This window comes from Mus caroli, unplaced genomic scaffold (genome assembly GCF_978045245.1).
Source record: "Mus caroli unplaced genomic scaffold, Mus_caroli_1 scaffold_2, whole genome shotgun sequence".
In the NCBI taxonomy this organism is placed as follows: Eukaryota; Metazoa; Chordata; class Mammalia; order Rodentia; family Muridae; genus Mus; species Mus caroli.
The window spans coordinates 119,056,757-119,070,369 of NW_028227257.1; the positions used below are offsets into that span (position 1 = coordinate 119,056,757).

The window sequence follows — 13,613 nt, forward strand, 5'->3', positions numbered from 1 at the left end:
ACCTCCCACTTCTCAGGCATCCCGCTCACAACTGCCTCGCCTCGGCAGGCACGGGTGGTTCCCCCCACCCCCCACCCCAAAATCAGCGTTTTGCGCACGTAGCTTTCTTACCTGGGAGCTGTTCTTACCCGGCTACGCCTAGCAGAAGCCCAGAGACAGCCCAGTCACCCCGCACAGCAATAGGATAGAGGGGATAGACTTGGCCGGTGTCCACTCTACCTTTCGAGCTGCGGGATCCTTCCAACCTTTCAGAGCAGGAAAGAAGGCCCCTCTGGCGGCCCAATAGGGTCTCTGCCCTAAGAAGTTGGAGCTTGGGGTACTGCTAGAATCTTAAATTCCCACCTTACTAAAGTGGTGAGGATAGGATGTTCCAGAAGAGGGTAGTGGGCCACTCTGAGTCACTTTTTGGGATAGAGTTCTCTTTGGTTGTCAGCAAGCCAGTAAAGATGTCAATTGTGTGAGAGGCAAGGAGAGGAAAAAAAAAATCCTTTTATTTTTTTTTGATAGGTGGTGGGGGTATATTCTTATTAATACATACTGAGAAGTTGTGTGTATGTATAGTGAAGGGAAGCTGGGAAGAAAAGAGTCTTTGGATAATTGTCTAGGCATTTCCATTCAGCCTAGTGGCAAAGATGTACATGCCTCAGAACCCTTCACAGTGCATACCTAATAATCGCTATGTCACCCTTGGTGAGGAAGATGTCAATGTGATGTGCTCGTCACCTTGAGAAGTCGAGGTACCATTCTCATTCTTCCACTGGGCACAGAGGCCTGATCAAATTCCCCCATGCTAAACCCTCCAGTATGAGACATAGCTCAAGGACAGTTACATTACTGTTGAAAGCTACAAGTCAATGCTTACTTCATAAAATGGAAGCCGTGTCTCAACCATTTTTAAAAATTGGGGGCGGAGGGGAGTGGGAAGAGAAGCTCAAACAGCAAGAATCATGAAGAATGGAAGGCAAGTCTCATTTTAAACAGTTCTGCCGCACTGCATACTTGGTACCCTAAGATGTCTCCAGTGGCCATCAATCAGGCTGCTAACAATGAATAGCAAATTTCTCAACAAGAATTTGAACGTTTCTAATCTAAATTAATAAATATGTATTCTCCTTACAGGCTTTTACATTTGTTTCCAATAAAAGGAAAAAAATTAGAATGCTTAGTTTGAAAGATCATTTTGAAATTTAAAGTGACCTATTAATGTGTAATAAATCCCATCAGACATGAATTTTATGAACCCTCCCCAAATGTGATTTATTTATTTACCTCAGAAACAAAGAATACTTTTAATAATCATGACATAAGTCACTTTTAATATTTAAGTCATTTAATCATGCACCTATACACACAGTAAAAATTAAAACTATGTGTATTATTTAAAAATGATCTATAATGTTTAAATTTCCCTGGGCAACTAATGATTGATTCGATATCTACTTAGATCATATTGTCTGTTATTCTCTGTACGTTATATACGTATTTTAAAGGAATATTACCTGTAGCAAAATAATTAAAAATTCAAATAAAATTTGAATACCCTATAAACATTTGATATTACTAAATTTAATAGACCTCACAAGAGTCAAACAATAAACTTAGCTATTTGAAACATAAATTATGACTGCACAACTTTGTAAGTCACATGTGTAATTTTGAAATGTAGAAATTATAGTATAAACATGAATAATATAATGAATTATAGTTCTATACAAAATGATCTCTTAAAAGATAAAGTGACAACTTTATAAACAATCTTAAATTTGGCTTACAAGAAAGCATTCTCTAGCATTACAAATCCAAAACCACCACAGAGAACATGATCTGTCTGTTTCCAAACGTGATTTAAGTCTCCCCATTAAAGTGTGTATTAAGATGCCGAAGGAAATCCCCTCTGGATGTAATGGATGGTGGGAAAAGCTCTTGACAGAATTCACACACTAGAGGTTTAAGGAGTTCTGAGTCTGAATCACTTGGTACCACTAAGTCAGTGTCTTGGTTAAGAAAAGGCTTCCAAAAGGGCTGCAGGAAACAAACAAAAACATCTTTTGTTATTTGTGTTTAAAATCAACTTGCATCAAATTTCACACCCAAGTATCTGAATAACTTTTATGTGTGCTTATATCTGAAATTCTCTAATTCGAAAGCAGATTTCTTTTCCAGAGTTGGCACAACTTAACCACATCCCCCTGAAGTTTATCTTTACATATTTAAAAACACTGCAGGTTTAATACAGCAGTTATTAGTTATCTTCATGGCAACAGTTTGGAAACAATGGCAAATACTTTAGACTATATTAGGTTCTGTATTTAATAGTCTTTAATAGTACATGTGCAAGCACAGTTTTATTAAAGACAATTCAAAATACAAATAAACAAATCACATATAATCAACATTCTGATTTCTTCAAAAAGAGAAGTTTTTTTAAACTACTAGACAAATTCCATTTGTCATCTTTTAAAAATTTCAAGTATTAAATCAAAAAATCTAAGCTGAGACACATACTTTTGTCTTCTTACTTTACTTCTGTTTTATAGTTTGGCATTATTCTTTCTTGTAAATGAATAAAATGAAACTTATCAGTAATTGCCCAATTAAAGGAATGTAGGAAGTTATAATTTAATAGAACCACCTCCATTGTAATTATCAGGAAGTAAAAACTTGTAAATACCTTTTTAAGAAGTCTAGAATAATATATTAGTTATATATATTATTCATATGTATATGAATTAGTGTGATGGTACGTGATTAATAGAAATGATATTGACAAAAATATCTTATTTTCCTGAACTGTGTAAGTCTGATTATTAAAAACATATTCTTACCTTGGCATAGGTAAATTACCTTGACATAGGTAGAGAGTAACCTCAGAAAACCATTTAAAGAGACTGCTTTGTGCTCCAGTTAGTAATATGTTTTTAATAAAACACAGCTTAGTTCAGCGTCTGACAACTTTTATGCCTTTAACTTCATTCTAGTTAGTTAAGTATTTACATAAACATAGTACTGTTAATCAAAATATCTGGGTTTCAATGCATCACTATTAGTGAGCACTGCAGGACAGCAGTATTAATATATAAGCTTTGTTTAAAAAGCAAGACACATTCAAGTGTTAGTACAAATGCCTTAAAATGTGGACTCAATTTGTCTTCATGAGACATGATTGTTGCCACAAAACTAACAATATTTAAAATAAAATTCATAAAATTTGGGGCAAAGTAATTTTTGGTTGAAAAATTTCCCTGATGAAAGAAAAGCAGTAATAATTATAAATGCATAAATGGAAATTAGTTAAGAGTTAACTAGATTCAAATGTTACTGCAGTTAAAAAAAAACCTAATGTAAAACTGTTGTGGTTAGCAATAAAAATTATTACCTTAAAGATATTTTTTATTAAGATTTGTAAAACAGCAAGAAATTAGCTTAAAAGTGAGCCAGTTCCTAACTTTGGTAAGCCACTCTTCACCTGACAATTTATTTTGAAATTTGACATTATAGCTTTTGATTCCGATTGGGTCTGTTCTTGGAATTTAATTGGAACCTCAATTACTGACTCAGCAAAAAGAAAACAAGAAAACCACACAGAACAGAAATAAGCTGATATATATTTTAGTCTTTGCAATGAAAGTGGAAGTGAAAAATACGTATTTGGTAGTAATGATTAATATAAAGTAAAAATAGAATATATAACCCAAACTTTTTACTGTGGACAACTCAAGAATTGTATTTAGGAGCTTTATTAATGCAAGCAAGTAATGTTTTAAAAGCCCCATTTGAAGAAATATTTTTGCAAGCTAAAACTGTAACATGGCCTTTAAATCAAACCAATTTCTTTGCTTTTTCTGCCAAAATATCAATTATCTAACCTTCTGCCCCATGTCTTGTGACAGCTCAACACCAATTCTCTTGCATTTTTAAAGCTGAATACTTTTCCATCAAGTTGTAATCACATACCAGCTGTTTCCCTTGCTGCAATATTGAAAGTAAATGCACAATGCAGGGTGCCATCTACTGAAACATGAGCGCCCGGCTGACTAGTAAAAGGACAAGCAAGAGATATAATGGAGGGAGAATAACTCGCATTAGAATCCATGCAGTTCACAGCTCCACAGGAACTCTACTCGCAACACATGAAATTGTTTAATTGTTTCATTTGGTAGCAACTATAGCTGAGACCATAAAGTGAAATAAGGTACAGGGTGGAACATAAGAGAGTTAATAATTAAGACTTGTCAGAATCTCTACTTACACCCACTACTAAACATCCTACAGCTTGACTACTGCTTCTTTCCATGCTGTTCAAAAAGCCTATAACTGCTAGGAATACGTAAACCAAATGTATTAAGTATTTTTTTTTAATCTGAAAGAAAATCAAATGTTTGAAAGTTCTAATGAGATGCTTCTATTTATTTTAACATTTCTACACTTAGCATTTACCTTCAGAAATTAAACAAAACTTTTTTTCTTCCTAACAAAAAGGACTATTTCTGTGAAAGAACCTGAATCTGGAAGAAAGGATGGTAGGACTAGATTCATGGGCTATAAAGTCCTTGTGCTTCACAAACAGTAAAGAAGACACTTGATTACATTATTCATATGCAGGGATTATCTGAAAAATGTACAAGGATATCTGCTTAGTGTCAGGTTAGTAAACAAACCAAACACTACAGACCTCTGTACTGCTGAAACTAGAAATGTAACACAAGTAGGCTGAATGACAGTTTATTTTGAATATTTGGTGCAATTATCTACTTATGGAAAATTACACATTATTATTTGTACCTACACAAGTTTTAAAAAAATTATTTGCTGCCTGTAACTGACTTTAATAAAGCATTCATTAAAGCACTGATGTGAACAAGCTGTGCTTGAAGAGGACGAAGCAGGTAAAGCCATGCCACAGTATCACAAGGAAGCTTTAGCACAGTCACATTCGAAAATCATGTCCTTGAATACAGAACTTACATATTTTATTGAAAGCCTCAACTCTGGATAGTCATTAATTTTAAATGGATGCCTGATAACTTAAAACAGATTTGTATCTGCACATGTATGATAAAATGTGTGTTCACACATAATAAAATATTTGTTAATGCAAAGCAGTTACCTGCTGTGGTCCTCGGACAGCCTTTCCTGGGGAATCCAGTGAGGGAAAAGGTGCGTCAGGCGGGTCTTGAAGTGGGAACGTATTTACATAGAACACATTGTGGTCTCCAGCTGGCAAACACGGCGCTCTAAGATTTGAGGGGTTTGTTTTGTCAGTTGTTTTAAGGTTTTGTATAGCTGAAGTTATGGGGTCAATTCCCTGAATTTCAAATAAAGTTTCTTCTGTTTTAACAAAGTTTCCTGGGTTGTCTCTGACTTCCATATTAAATCGGTCCTGGCACACTGTCTCAGGTGTGGCAGGAGCAAGGATGCTCGGGGCCTCTGGAGTGCTATGTAGAAAAATAGAGTCATTGTCCATAGGCGGAAACTTGACATTGAATTTAGAAAGTGATTCAAAAGAGGTATCTTCCTCATCCCGGCCCAGTCCTCTTGGTGTGACAGCTGTGACGCACGACATACCTCTATTTATATCATCTTTAGCCTGGGGCTTAAACAGCGCTTCTTGTTTCTCTGTTTTATCAGTACACTGTATAGGCACAGAACACTGTGTGTCTGCAGGAAAACAGATACAAAAGGCAAATAGTCACATTCAAATCATTGAAAAAAGTGTTGAACCAGCTTTAAACAGAGGGTTATTATTTTTTCTATTGGCTTTTATAACAACTGAGGACAACTGGCATTTTTGTGTTTGCTATCGTCTTCCCTGAGGATAACAGCAGTCCCCTGCAGGTGAACTGAGCACACAGTGTACAGGCTGCAACCTAATTGCTTTGTCTTCTGCTGGGTTTTCCTCTGGAAGCTTAGCGTCTTGTTCTCAGCTAGACTGCTTTACACTTAAAACCACTCACAGCATATATGTTTAGTTACTTTGTAAAAGAAGCTACAACTGTAAGCTTACTTAGACAAATAAGTTTAAAAGGGAAATGCTTTATACATATACATATAAACGTATACATATGTAATACATATATATGTATGTATATATATAATTAGAGCAGTGTGCTACTGAATATAACTCTGGTCAGTTTAGTCACTGTCTACACTTAAGAGTTCATGGGAAAGAGTGGTGGTGTCAGGGTCAGGAAAGGAAAAGACAGTAGAGGTAAAAGAGGCTGACATTCTGGGATGCACTTTAAGGAATTAAATGTGAATATGGCTGAATGTGGTGGTACACACCTTTAGTCCCAGCACTTAGGAGGCAGAGGCAGGTGGATCTCTGTGAATTACAGCCAGCCTTGTCAACATAACAAGTTCAAGAACAGCCATGTCTATATAGAAAGACTGTCTAAAAAAAAAGAAAGAAAGAAAGAGAAGACTAACACTGTATTTGTAAGTCACTTTCTCATATTTAGAAAGGCCCTTTAACAAACAAGCAGATGTGAGGTGGGAACTAGAGTGTCTTTAGCTCATTCATCATTTCTTCAACACAATCTCTAAGCTTCAGTCAGATGCTGGCAAGGTGACTTCCAAGGAAACAGAGCTGGAGCTACAGAGACCACAGCAAATTCAATGGAGCTATGAGCTGTTAAGGGAAGACAAGAACCAGCAAATGCTGGTGTATGAGAGAAGCCAAGCAAAACAGAAGTGCAGACCATGAATTCAGAAAACACAATGTTAAGCTGGAAAGATAGCTCAGTGGCGAGAGTACCTATGCTCTTCCAGAGGACTGGAGTTTAGTTCCCAGAACTCACACTGGGTGGCTCATCGCACCCGTAATTGACCTTACATCTTTGGTCTTCATGGGTACCCACATTCATGCACATACCCACATACACAATTACAATTAAATCTTAAAAACAAAGCAACAAAGGCCACAGTGTAATAAAAGACCAGCAAGAGCTATAATACCAAACTAAACCAAACCACACCCAGCAATTATCAAAGTACTACCCTTGTTTATGATTCTGAGATACTGAAAAAACAAACAAGATTAGGCTTCACAATGTTATTTTAAGAAGCCAATGTGTTTTGTAGCATATCTGGTTGTTTGTTGCTGTCTTTGGAGATAGAGCCTCTTAAAGCTCAGGCTGGCCTGGAACTTACTATGTAGGTGAGGTGAGCATTCAACTGCTGATCCTCCTGACTCCACAACCCAGAGACTGGAATTGTAGGATGCAATACAATGTGTGCTGTAATGCGTTTTACTCAATGGATGAATAGTCATTAGTAAAGCCATACATTCCCAAATGAAGGTTTTACCAATGAAGCAGGCATCAGAGTTCAGGGTACACACAGCACCTTCCACAGTCTGTCTGTGTTAATAGGCACTCAGGAGATGCCAATCTATTTCTTTTCCTTTTATCACTGGGGTCTTAAGACACTTACATGCTGCCACAGCACATTCCAACACACAAAGCTTTCTGTTTGGATACAATGTGCAGTACAATGCCTCCACCTTCTTTGGTCCATTATGTACCATTACATACATATCTACTACATCTCTTCCTCAGACTGCCTCGGCATGGCACCCAGGTTGCCTCCACACTGTCATTCCTCCAGCTCCAGCCTTGCCAGTGCTATGATTATCACATTACCCATGCCTAGCTCTTTGCCTAACTCTTGCTTGACCTTCCCATCTTGATCTAGTCACTGATTCTCTGGATGGATTTCCCATGATGCTTAGGTGACTTGAGGATAGAACAATCTTATGCTAGCAAATAGACTCCATTTCCCCCATTAAAGCAGGTTTCTAGGACATCTAGAACCATGTTCTGCTCTCTATTTACCGAGGTCCCACCTAATGCTTGGCACACATATGATACTGTGTTCTTTTCCTCACAGGGTCTAGGATTATACTGTACATTTACTAGGTAGACTGTAACTGGGGACAGGATAGTAATTGAGACCAAACTCAATTGTTCCACTAGATTTCTTTGACCTTTGAGGTAGATAAAACCCCATTTATTCTCAAGTAGTCATTTTTCTTGGCAGTAGATTTGAGGGGTGGCAGGAAATGCTAGGAAACAGGAATAAAATTATGTAATACCTGAGAAAGAATACTTTCTCAAATGCTATTTAGGAGAACAGGGTAAATACTTTAGAATCTCCAGCTGCTGCTAATGGCAACGACTATTAACACTGATAGCACTTCCATGTGCCATGCACTGACTGTCGTATGTACATTAATTCACTTAATACTCAGAATAACGCCAACACAGGCACTATTATTATCCTTAATTTACATGTGAAGGAGGGGATATGGAGAGGTTAATTCCATGGCTACTTCCAAGGTAGAGTAGCTAGTGATGCTAAATCTGGCACTAGTCCCAGGTAGTCAACTCCAGAGTGCTCTCAGAACCATTATGATAAACTGGACAAGTTGGTTTCTACACAGGGAGGATTCCTCAAGCTGACAGAACTGTGCTTTGAATGACTTTCTTAACACTTGACCTAACCCCCCTTCAAAGAAAACAGAGAGACAGCAAGCAGTGGCAGTAAGTTGGCAGATATTTTCTTTTGGACTACTGAGTGGTATACAAGTGTAGTCAGATTAAAGGGACTTGAGCTAATCCCATGACTATTCCAAGCCCCAGCTTAGATAAAATGAAACAAAGTCCACGGAAATACCCGTCACCCAGTGCCACACCGACAGACAGCAGCCAGTGAGCACGCAGCTTTTGTAATTTGTTTGTTTCAATAACACTTAGTTTTGCAAGGAAAACAAGTAAAATGAAAAATTTTAGACTAGAAAAATGCACACATAGGCTGTTTAGACTGCTTTTGCAAATTATCATGAATGCTGACAAAAGAGTTGATGGTCGTCTACACCTCTAATCCTCTATTCTATTCTAATAGGCAACAAAACAGGACCCCACTTTTAGACTAGTTACTGTCCCATGAGGAGACATTTGCTTAAACATGTAGTTGCCCCCTTACCCTTCCTCACGGTTATCCCCCTGAGTGAGTGAGGAGAAGAGGCACGGTAAGGACACGGGTGTCTGGAGACCCTGCGCAGGTGTCTGTTTCTAAACTGTGTGCTCTTTCTTTCCCCCTAAGATATAGCCGTTGATGGTACAGAGCTATACCGTCAGGGCTCAGTGTTGAACATCTGGGCTTTGTTTGGAGCTAGCAAAGCTTTACTTGATTTACTGCAGATCTAAAACACTCCAAGAGTAATGGCTTACTTACTATCTGTGACACAGCTTCTATAAAGCACAAGAATAATGTTAGGAAACTGCTTTAGTGGGGAAAAAACTGAAGTTAAACACTCAGTGCTCAGGTTGACAGATACATACTAAGAGTTAGACTTAAGCAATTTAAAAATGGTCAAAGGATTAAGTAATTGATAATGGGTTATGTTCTCTGTGTAACAAAGAATATATCACTATTACAATGTTTTGATAAGATGTTGATGTTCAAAGAGCATGCTTATGAATTCTAGATACAGCAAGCCTATTTTCAGTGAAACTGCTTATTTTTATATCTTTAATCTGTGTAGAATGAACATTACAAAAATTAAAATGGAGAAATTAAAAGTTCTTTTGGAGAAGTCAGGAAGATACCAGGAGGGGAAACACAAGTTCTCTCTATCTATAAAGCCTGACTTCCTTTCCACTCACCACAAGGTCCAACTTCTCTGGAAATAGAAGTGCCAGCACTGGCAAAAAGAGAACCCACACTATCAATGATTTTAAAGCTACAATGTGAGAGCCGCAGAAAACAGGGATCTTTAATGAAAAATGTGCTCATCATCATTGTTGTCCCACCTCTCAGAGTGAAAACATGTAAATCATATTGCTTAGGAATTGCCTGTAGAATATCCTAAATCACAAGGGCAATAAGAGAATCCATAATTACAAATGATCATTTTGTTTTGTTTTGTTTACCGAAGTGTCCTGATGCTAGACTCAATTTCTGTTATTTTGTTACTAATATGTAACTACTGAAGCAACTACCAAGATGATAGCCTAGAGTTTAAAAAACAAGCAAGCAAGCAAGCAAGCAAATACTCCCCCTGCGTCCCCCCTGCGTGTCCCCTGCGTCCCCCCTGCGTCCCCCCACCCGCCCCCAGTCCCCTGCCCAAACACTGCACTAACCATGTGGCTCTGGCCTACATTTCTAACACTCGGGGCCTGACAAGTGGATTGCTGCAAGTTTGAGGCCTGCCTGGTTGACATGGTGAGTTCTATGTCTCAGACAGCAGGCTGAGACCCTACCTCAATAAAAACATGAACCCGACATGTGTGCAAAACAGATGTTCCCTAAGAGGTATTTTATACTCAATTTTTATTATCTGCTGCCAAGAGAACTAGGTCTACAAAAATGTGAATTCTACATTTTTATTCTTAGTTTTATTCTTAAACTAGATTATCAGAAACATTTCAGGCAGAATTTAGATTAAAAACTAATATGATATTATAATTGTCATTAGCTCATATATGTCAGTGTTGCTTTAAGGTCACTTACTGACACGTGAGTTAATGTTTAATATGACACCGAAGTAGAAAATATAGACATGTGTCCTGTATATCAAGATGGTACTTCTCATTAGTCTGATTGGTAATTAGGCTATTCTATTAAATCTATACAGCACCATATACAATGAAAATAATATAAAAAAATCAAGAATTCTATATTGTACATTATAGAATTTAATAGCATATATTTGTTAAAATATAAAGGGCAAGGTACAGATTCTTAGCCTTTCATAACCTAAATTTGTAGGTATTTTTATATTGCAAATTAAATCAGTTTCAACCAGTACAATAAAAATTGCTACAAGATAAATTAAATCTTCCCAGAATTTAATAGCATATATTTGTTTGAAATATAAGTGGCAAGGTGTATGTAGATTCTTCACTTTTCATAAGCCAAATTTGGAGGCACTTTTACACTGAAAATGAAATCAATTTCAACAAGTACAATTAAAATATTACAAGGTAAATTGAATCTTACCAGTTGCAATATCTGGTATATTAAGTTTGCTTAAGTGGTCTTTCTGTGCTTTTGCTAGCAAGCAAATCCTATGAAATTCTTCTTTAAGGTCCCAGAAAGTCTTCTCTATATTATCCCTAAAAACAAATCAATATTTTAAAATGTTATGGTTATACCTTCAAATGATTTTATATTGTAATTAACTATATATAGCATAGTTTTTATGGACCACAGAATTATTGGAAAGTGAAACATTAAAAATAAAATTTAACTTCAAAAAAATATCCTCAAACAATTCTAGTATTTGAAGAGCTAGGTACAAAGCAAATAGTAAAAGTTCATAAGTGCACCGCAGGTTAGTGAATCTACCCGTCCATACTTTGCTACAAGCCTCAGGTCAGCTCGCTGTAAACATCAGAACTAGAGTAGTAATTATTCCTCACTCTGGTTCATATCAGGAGTCACCCATGCCAAACAATACAGTTACAATACAAGGCTGTGGAGACGGGGAGACTGCAGAGGTCAGTGCTTTACATCTCGTGTACCTGGAGCCACGTGATATAGCTAGCTCATTTCCACACGCGGGTCTACTGCAGTAGTTAAGATCAACTATTTTTCTTTAATAATTGTTAAAAGTCTTAAACTATGCAAAATATTGCATATTGTAATATTTATTCATTTTGGGTTGGCAAAGAAGGCTCTAGAACCACCTTTCGTGATGCAAAGGGATGTTGAGATCCTTTGAGGTTTCTTTTCCAGAAGAAACTTCTTGTCTTCTCACCTTAAGATAAAAAGAAACGATGACACTGTATATGCCTCCAAACTACATGAGAAAGCACAATACAACACTCACCTACTTAAACCCAGCCACATCAGTGCATACATGCTCTCTCACACAGTACAGGAGGTTTTATGTATACATAAAAAATATGATAGGTCTTTTTTCTTTTTAAATGAGACCAAGAAAAGAAAATAGAAGTACACGATAGAAAGGGAGATAGAAAATACAAATTACTTCTAGTAACTTCTTTGATTACTATCTCTACTAATGGTAATTATAATAAAATTTCATACTCAGTTAAGAAGAAGTGCTAATCTGATCACTGAGCACCTCTATGCCCAGAAACTTAGTAGTGAAGAAATTTCGGACACTGTCCTTTGATAGTCACTAATAATGCCTATATATGTAAACCAATTCCATTGTCTCTTGTTACAGTTTTTTTAAAAATAAGAGTAAGCATGTGAGAGGTTTATCAAGATAATGTATTATGCATTTGGGTTGTTTGGCTACAAGTCCTTGCCTTTCACTCCCACCCTGTGGCCTACACTGGTATTACATATATTCTGACGCTGAAAACTGATTCCCCCAGAACACACTATGGTCATGCATTCTATGGTCCAGAGGAAAAACACAAAACCTCTAATCCTGACTGGCAAGCTATCTGAAGCCACAAGCAGACAAATTCTGAAATCTGAAGAAATCCCAGTATCATATACTTACAATTCAGTCCAAACTGTATAATTCTTAAATTCAAATTCAAACCATTTTTACATTTATTTATTTTGTGTGCAAATGCAGGAACAACTGGTGGGGATCTGTTCTCTCTTTGCCATCTGAGACCTGGGAATGAATCCAGGCTGCAGAGTTAGCAGTGAGTACCTGTACTCACTGGGCCATTTTGGCAGCCCAGTGTTGAGTAACTTTTGGTTTTATTCAATTAATGTCACTGCTAGCTATTAGCAAAATAAAGATTCAATTTTATTATTTTAATTATGTGTAGGGGTGTGTGTACATTCGTGCACATTTGTGCAGACGCCCATGGAGACCACAGGCCTCAGACACCCTGAAGGGCACTGAGAGCTCTTAACTGCTGAGCCATCTTTGCAGCCCCTGTACCCAAACTGCCACCATGACCTAATCAAACGTAAGTGACAAAGTCAAAGGAGAGGGCATCATGGGAACAGAATGCTTGATGGTTTAATGTTCAATTGTAAAAAGGGATTAGAACAAATAGAGTGGTTTCCTTTAAAAATTGCCACTAGAAATTTGCAGTAACTATTTTACTGGGAGCTAAAAGAACTAAAAAGAATGTTTAACCTGAAATTGAGGATAAAATAGAGAGAATTGCAATGACAACATCCTTCTTTCCAAAGTCTGGTTTTCCCATAACTAAGAGTGACTGATCTCATGTTGAGCGCATTAGAAGCACACCGGGACTGGGGAAGGCTGAAGGAAAAGGCAATACAGGAACGACACATTTTTGTTTGGCTTGGAATATGCCTGGTGCCAACCTTCTTTGATGTCTAGATTTGATAACTAGTGAAAAAATCATGGAGTGTACTGGTACAGGCAAAGGGGATTCAGGTGAGTCAGAAATTTCTATTAAGTAACTAAAAATGAAAATCTTTCAGTTTAGGATAAAAAAATAGAGCTTTTCTTAGTTTTGTTCTTCTTACCATGAAAGGGAAGGCATTGGCATGTCAAGTAGCACACTGTAATTTCTACCATTAACACTATGGCTGCTAATATGCTGCAAATCAACATTTTCCGCTTTGAGACAGGCATGGAGTCACTCTGTGGTCTGTAAGATTGCCCTGCCGTAGCTTCCAGAGGGCTGTGTTCACAGTTGTGT

The 13,613-nt window shown here is 37.2% G+C and overlaps 1 protein-coding gene across 7 annotated transcripts in view; it reads right to left on the reverse strand.

Annotated features, from left to right (window-relative positions):
* Window positions 1–469: 469 nt before the first annotated feature.
* Tank (TRAF family member associated NFKB activator) overlaps window positions 470–13,613 on the reverse strand; it is a 78,921-nt gene continuing 65,777 nt past the window's right edge. For all 7 annotated transcript variants that reach the window (XM_029473588.2, XM_029473606.2, XM_021151221.3 and 4 more), the window contains 4 exons: window positions 11,691–11,761; window positions 11,002–11,117; window positions 5,108–5,658; window positions 470–2,022 (listed from right to left, as the gene is read on the reverse strand). In XM_029473588.2, coding sequence (XP_029329448.1) covers window positions 1,846–2,022; window positions 5,108–5,658; window positions 11,002–11,117; window positions 11,691–11,761 — 915 coding nt within the window. In that variant the 3' untranslated portion in view covers window positions 470–1,845. The remainder of the gene's footprint in view (window positions 2,023–5,107; window positions 5,659–11,001; window positions 11,118–11,690; window positions 11,762–13,613) is intronic.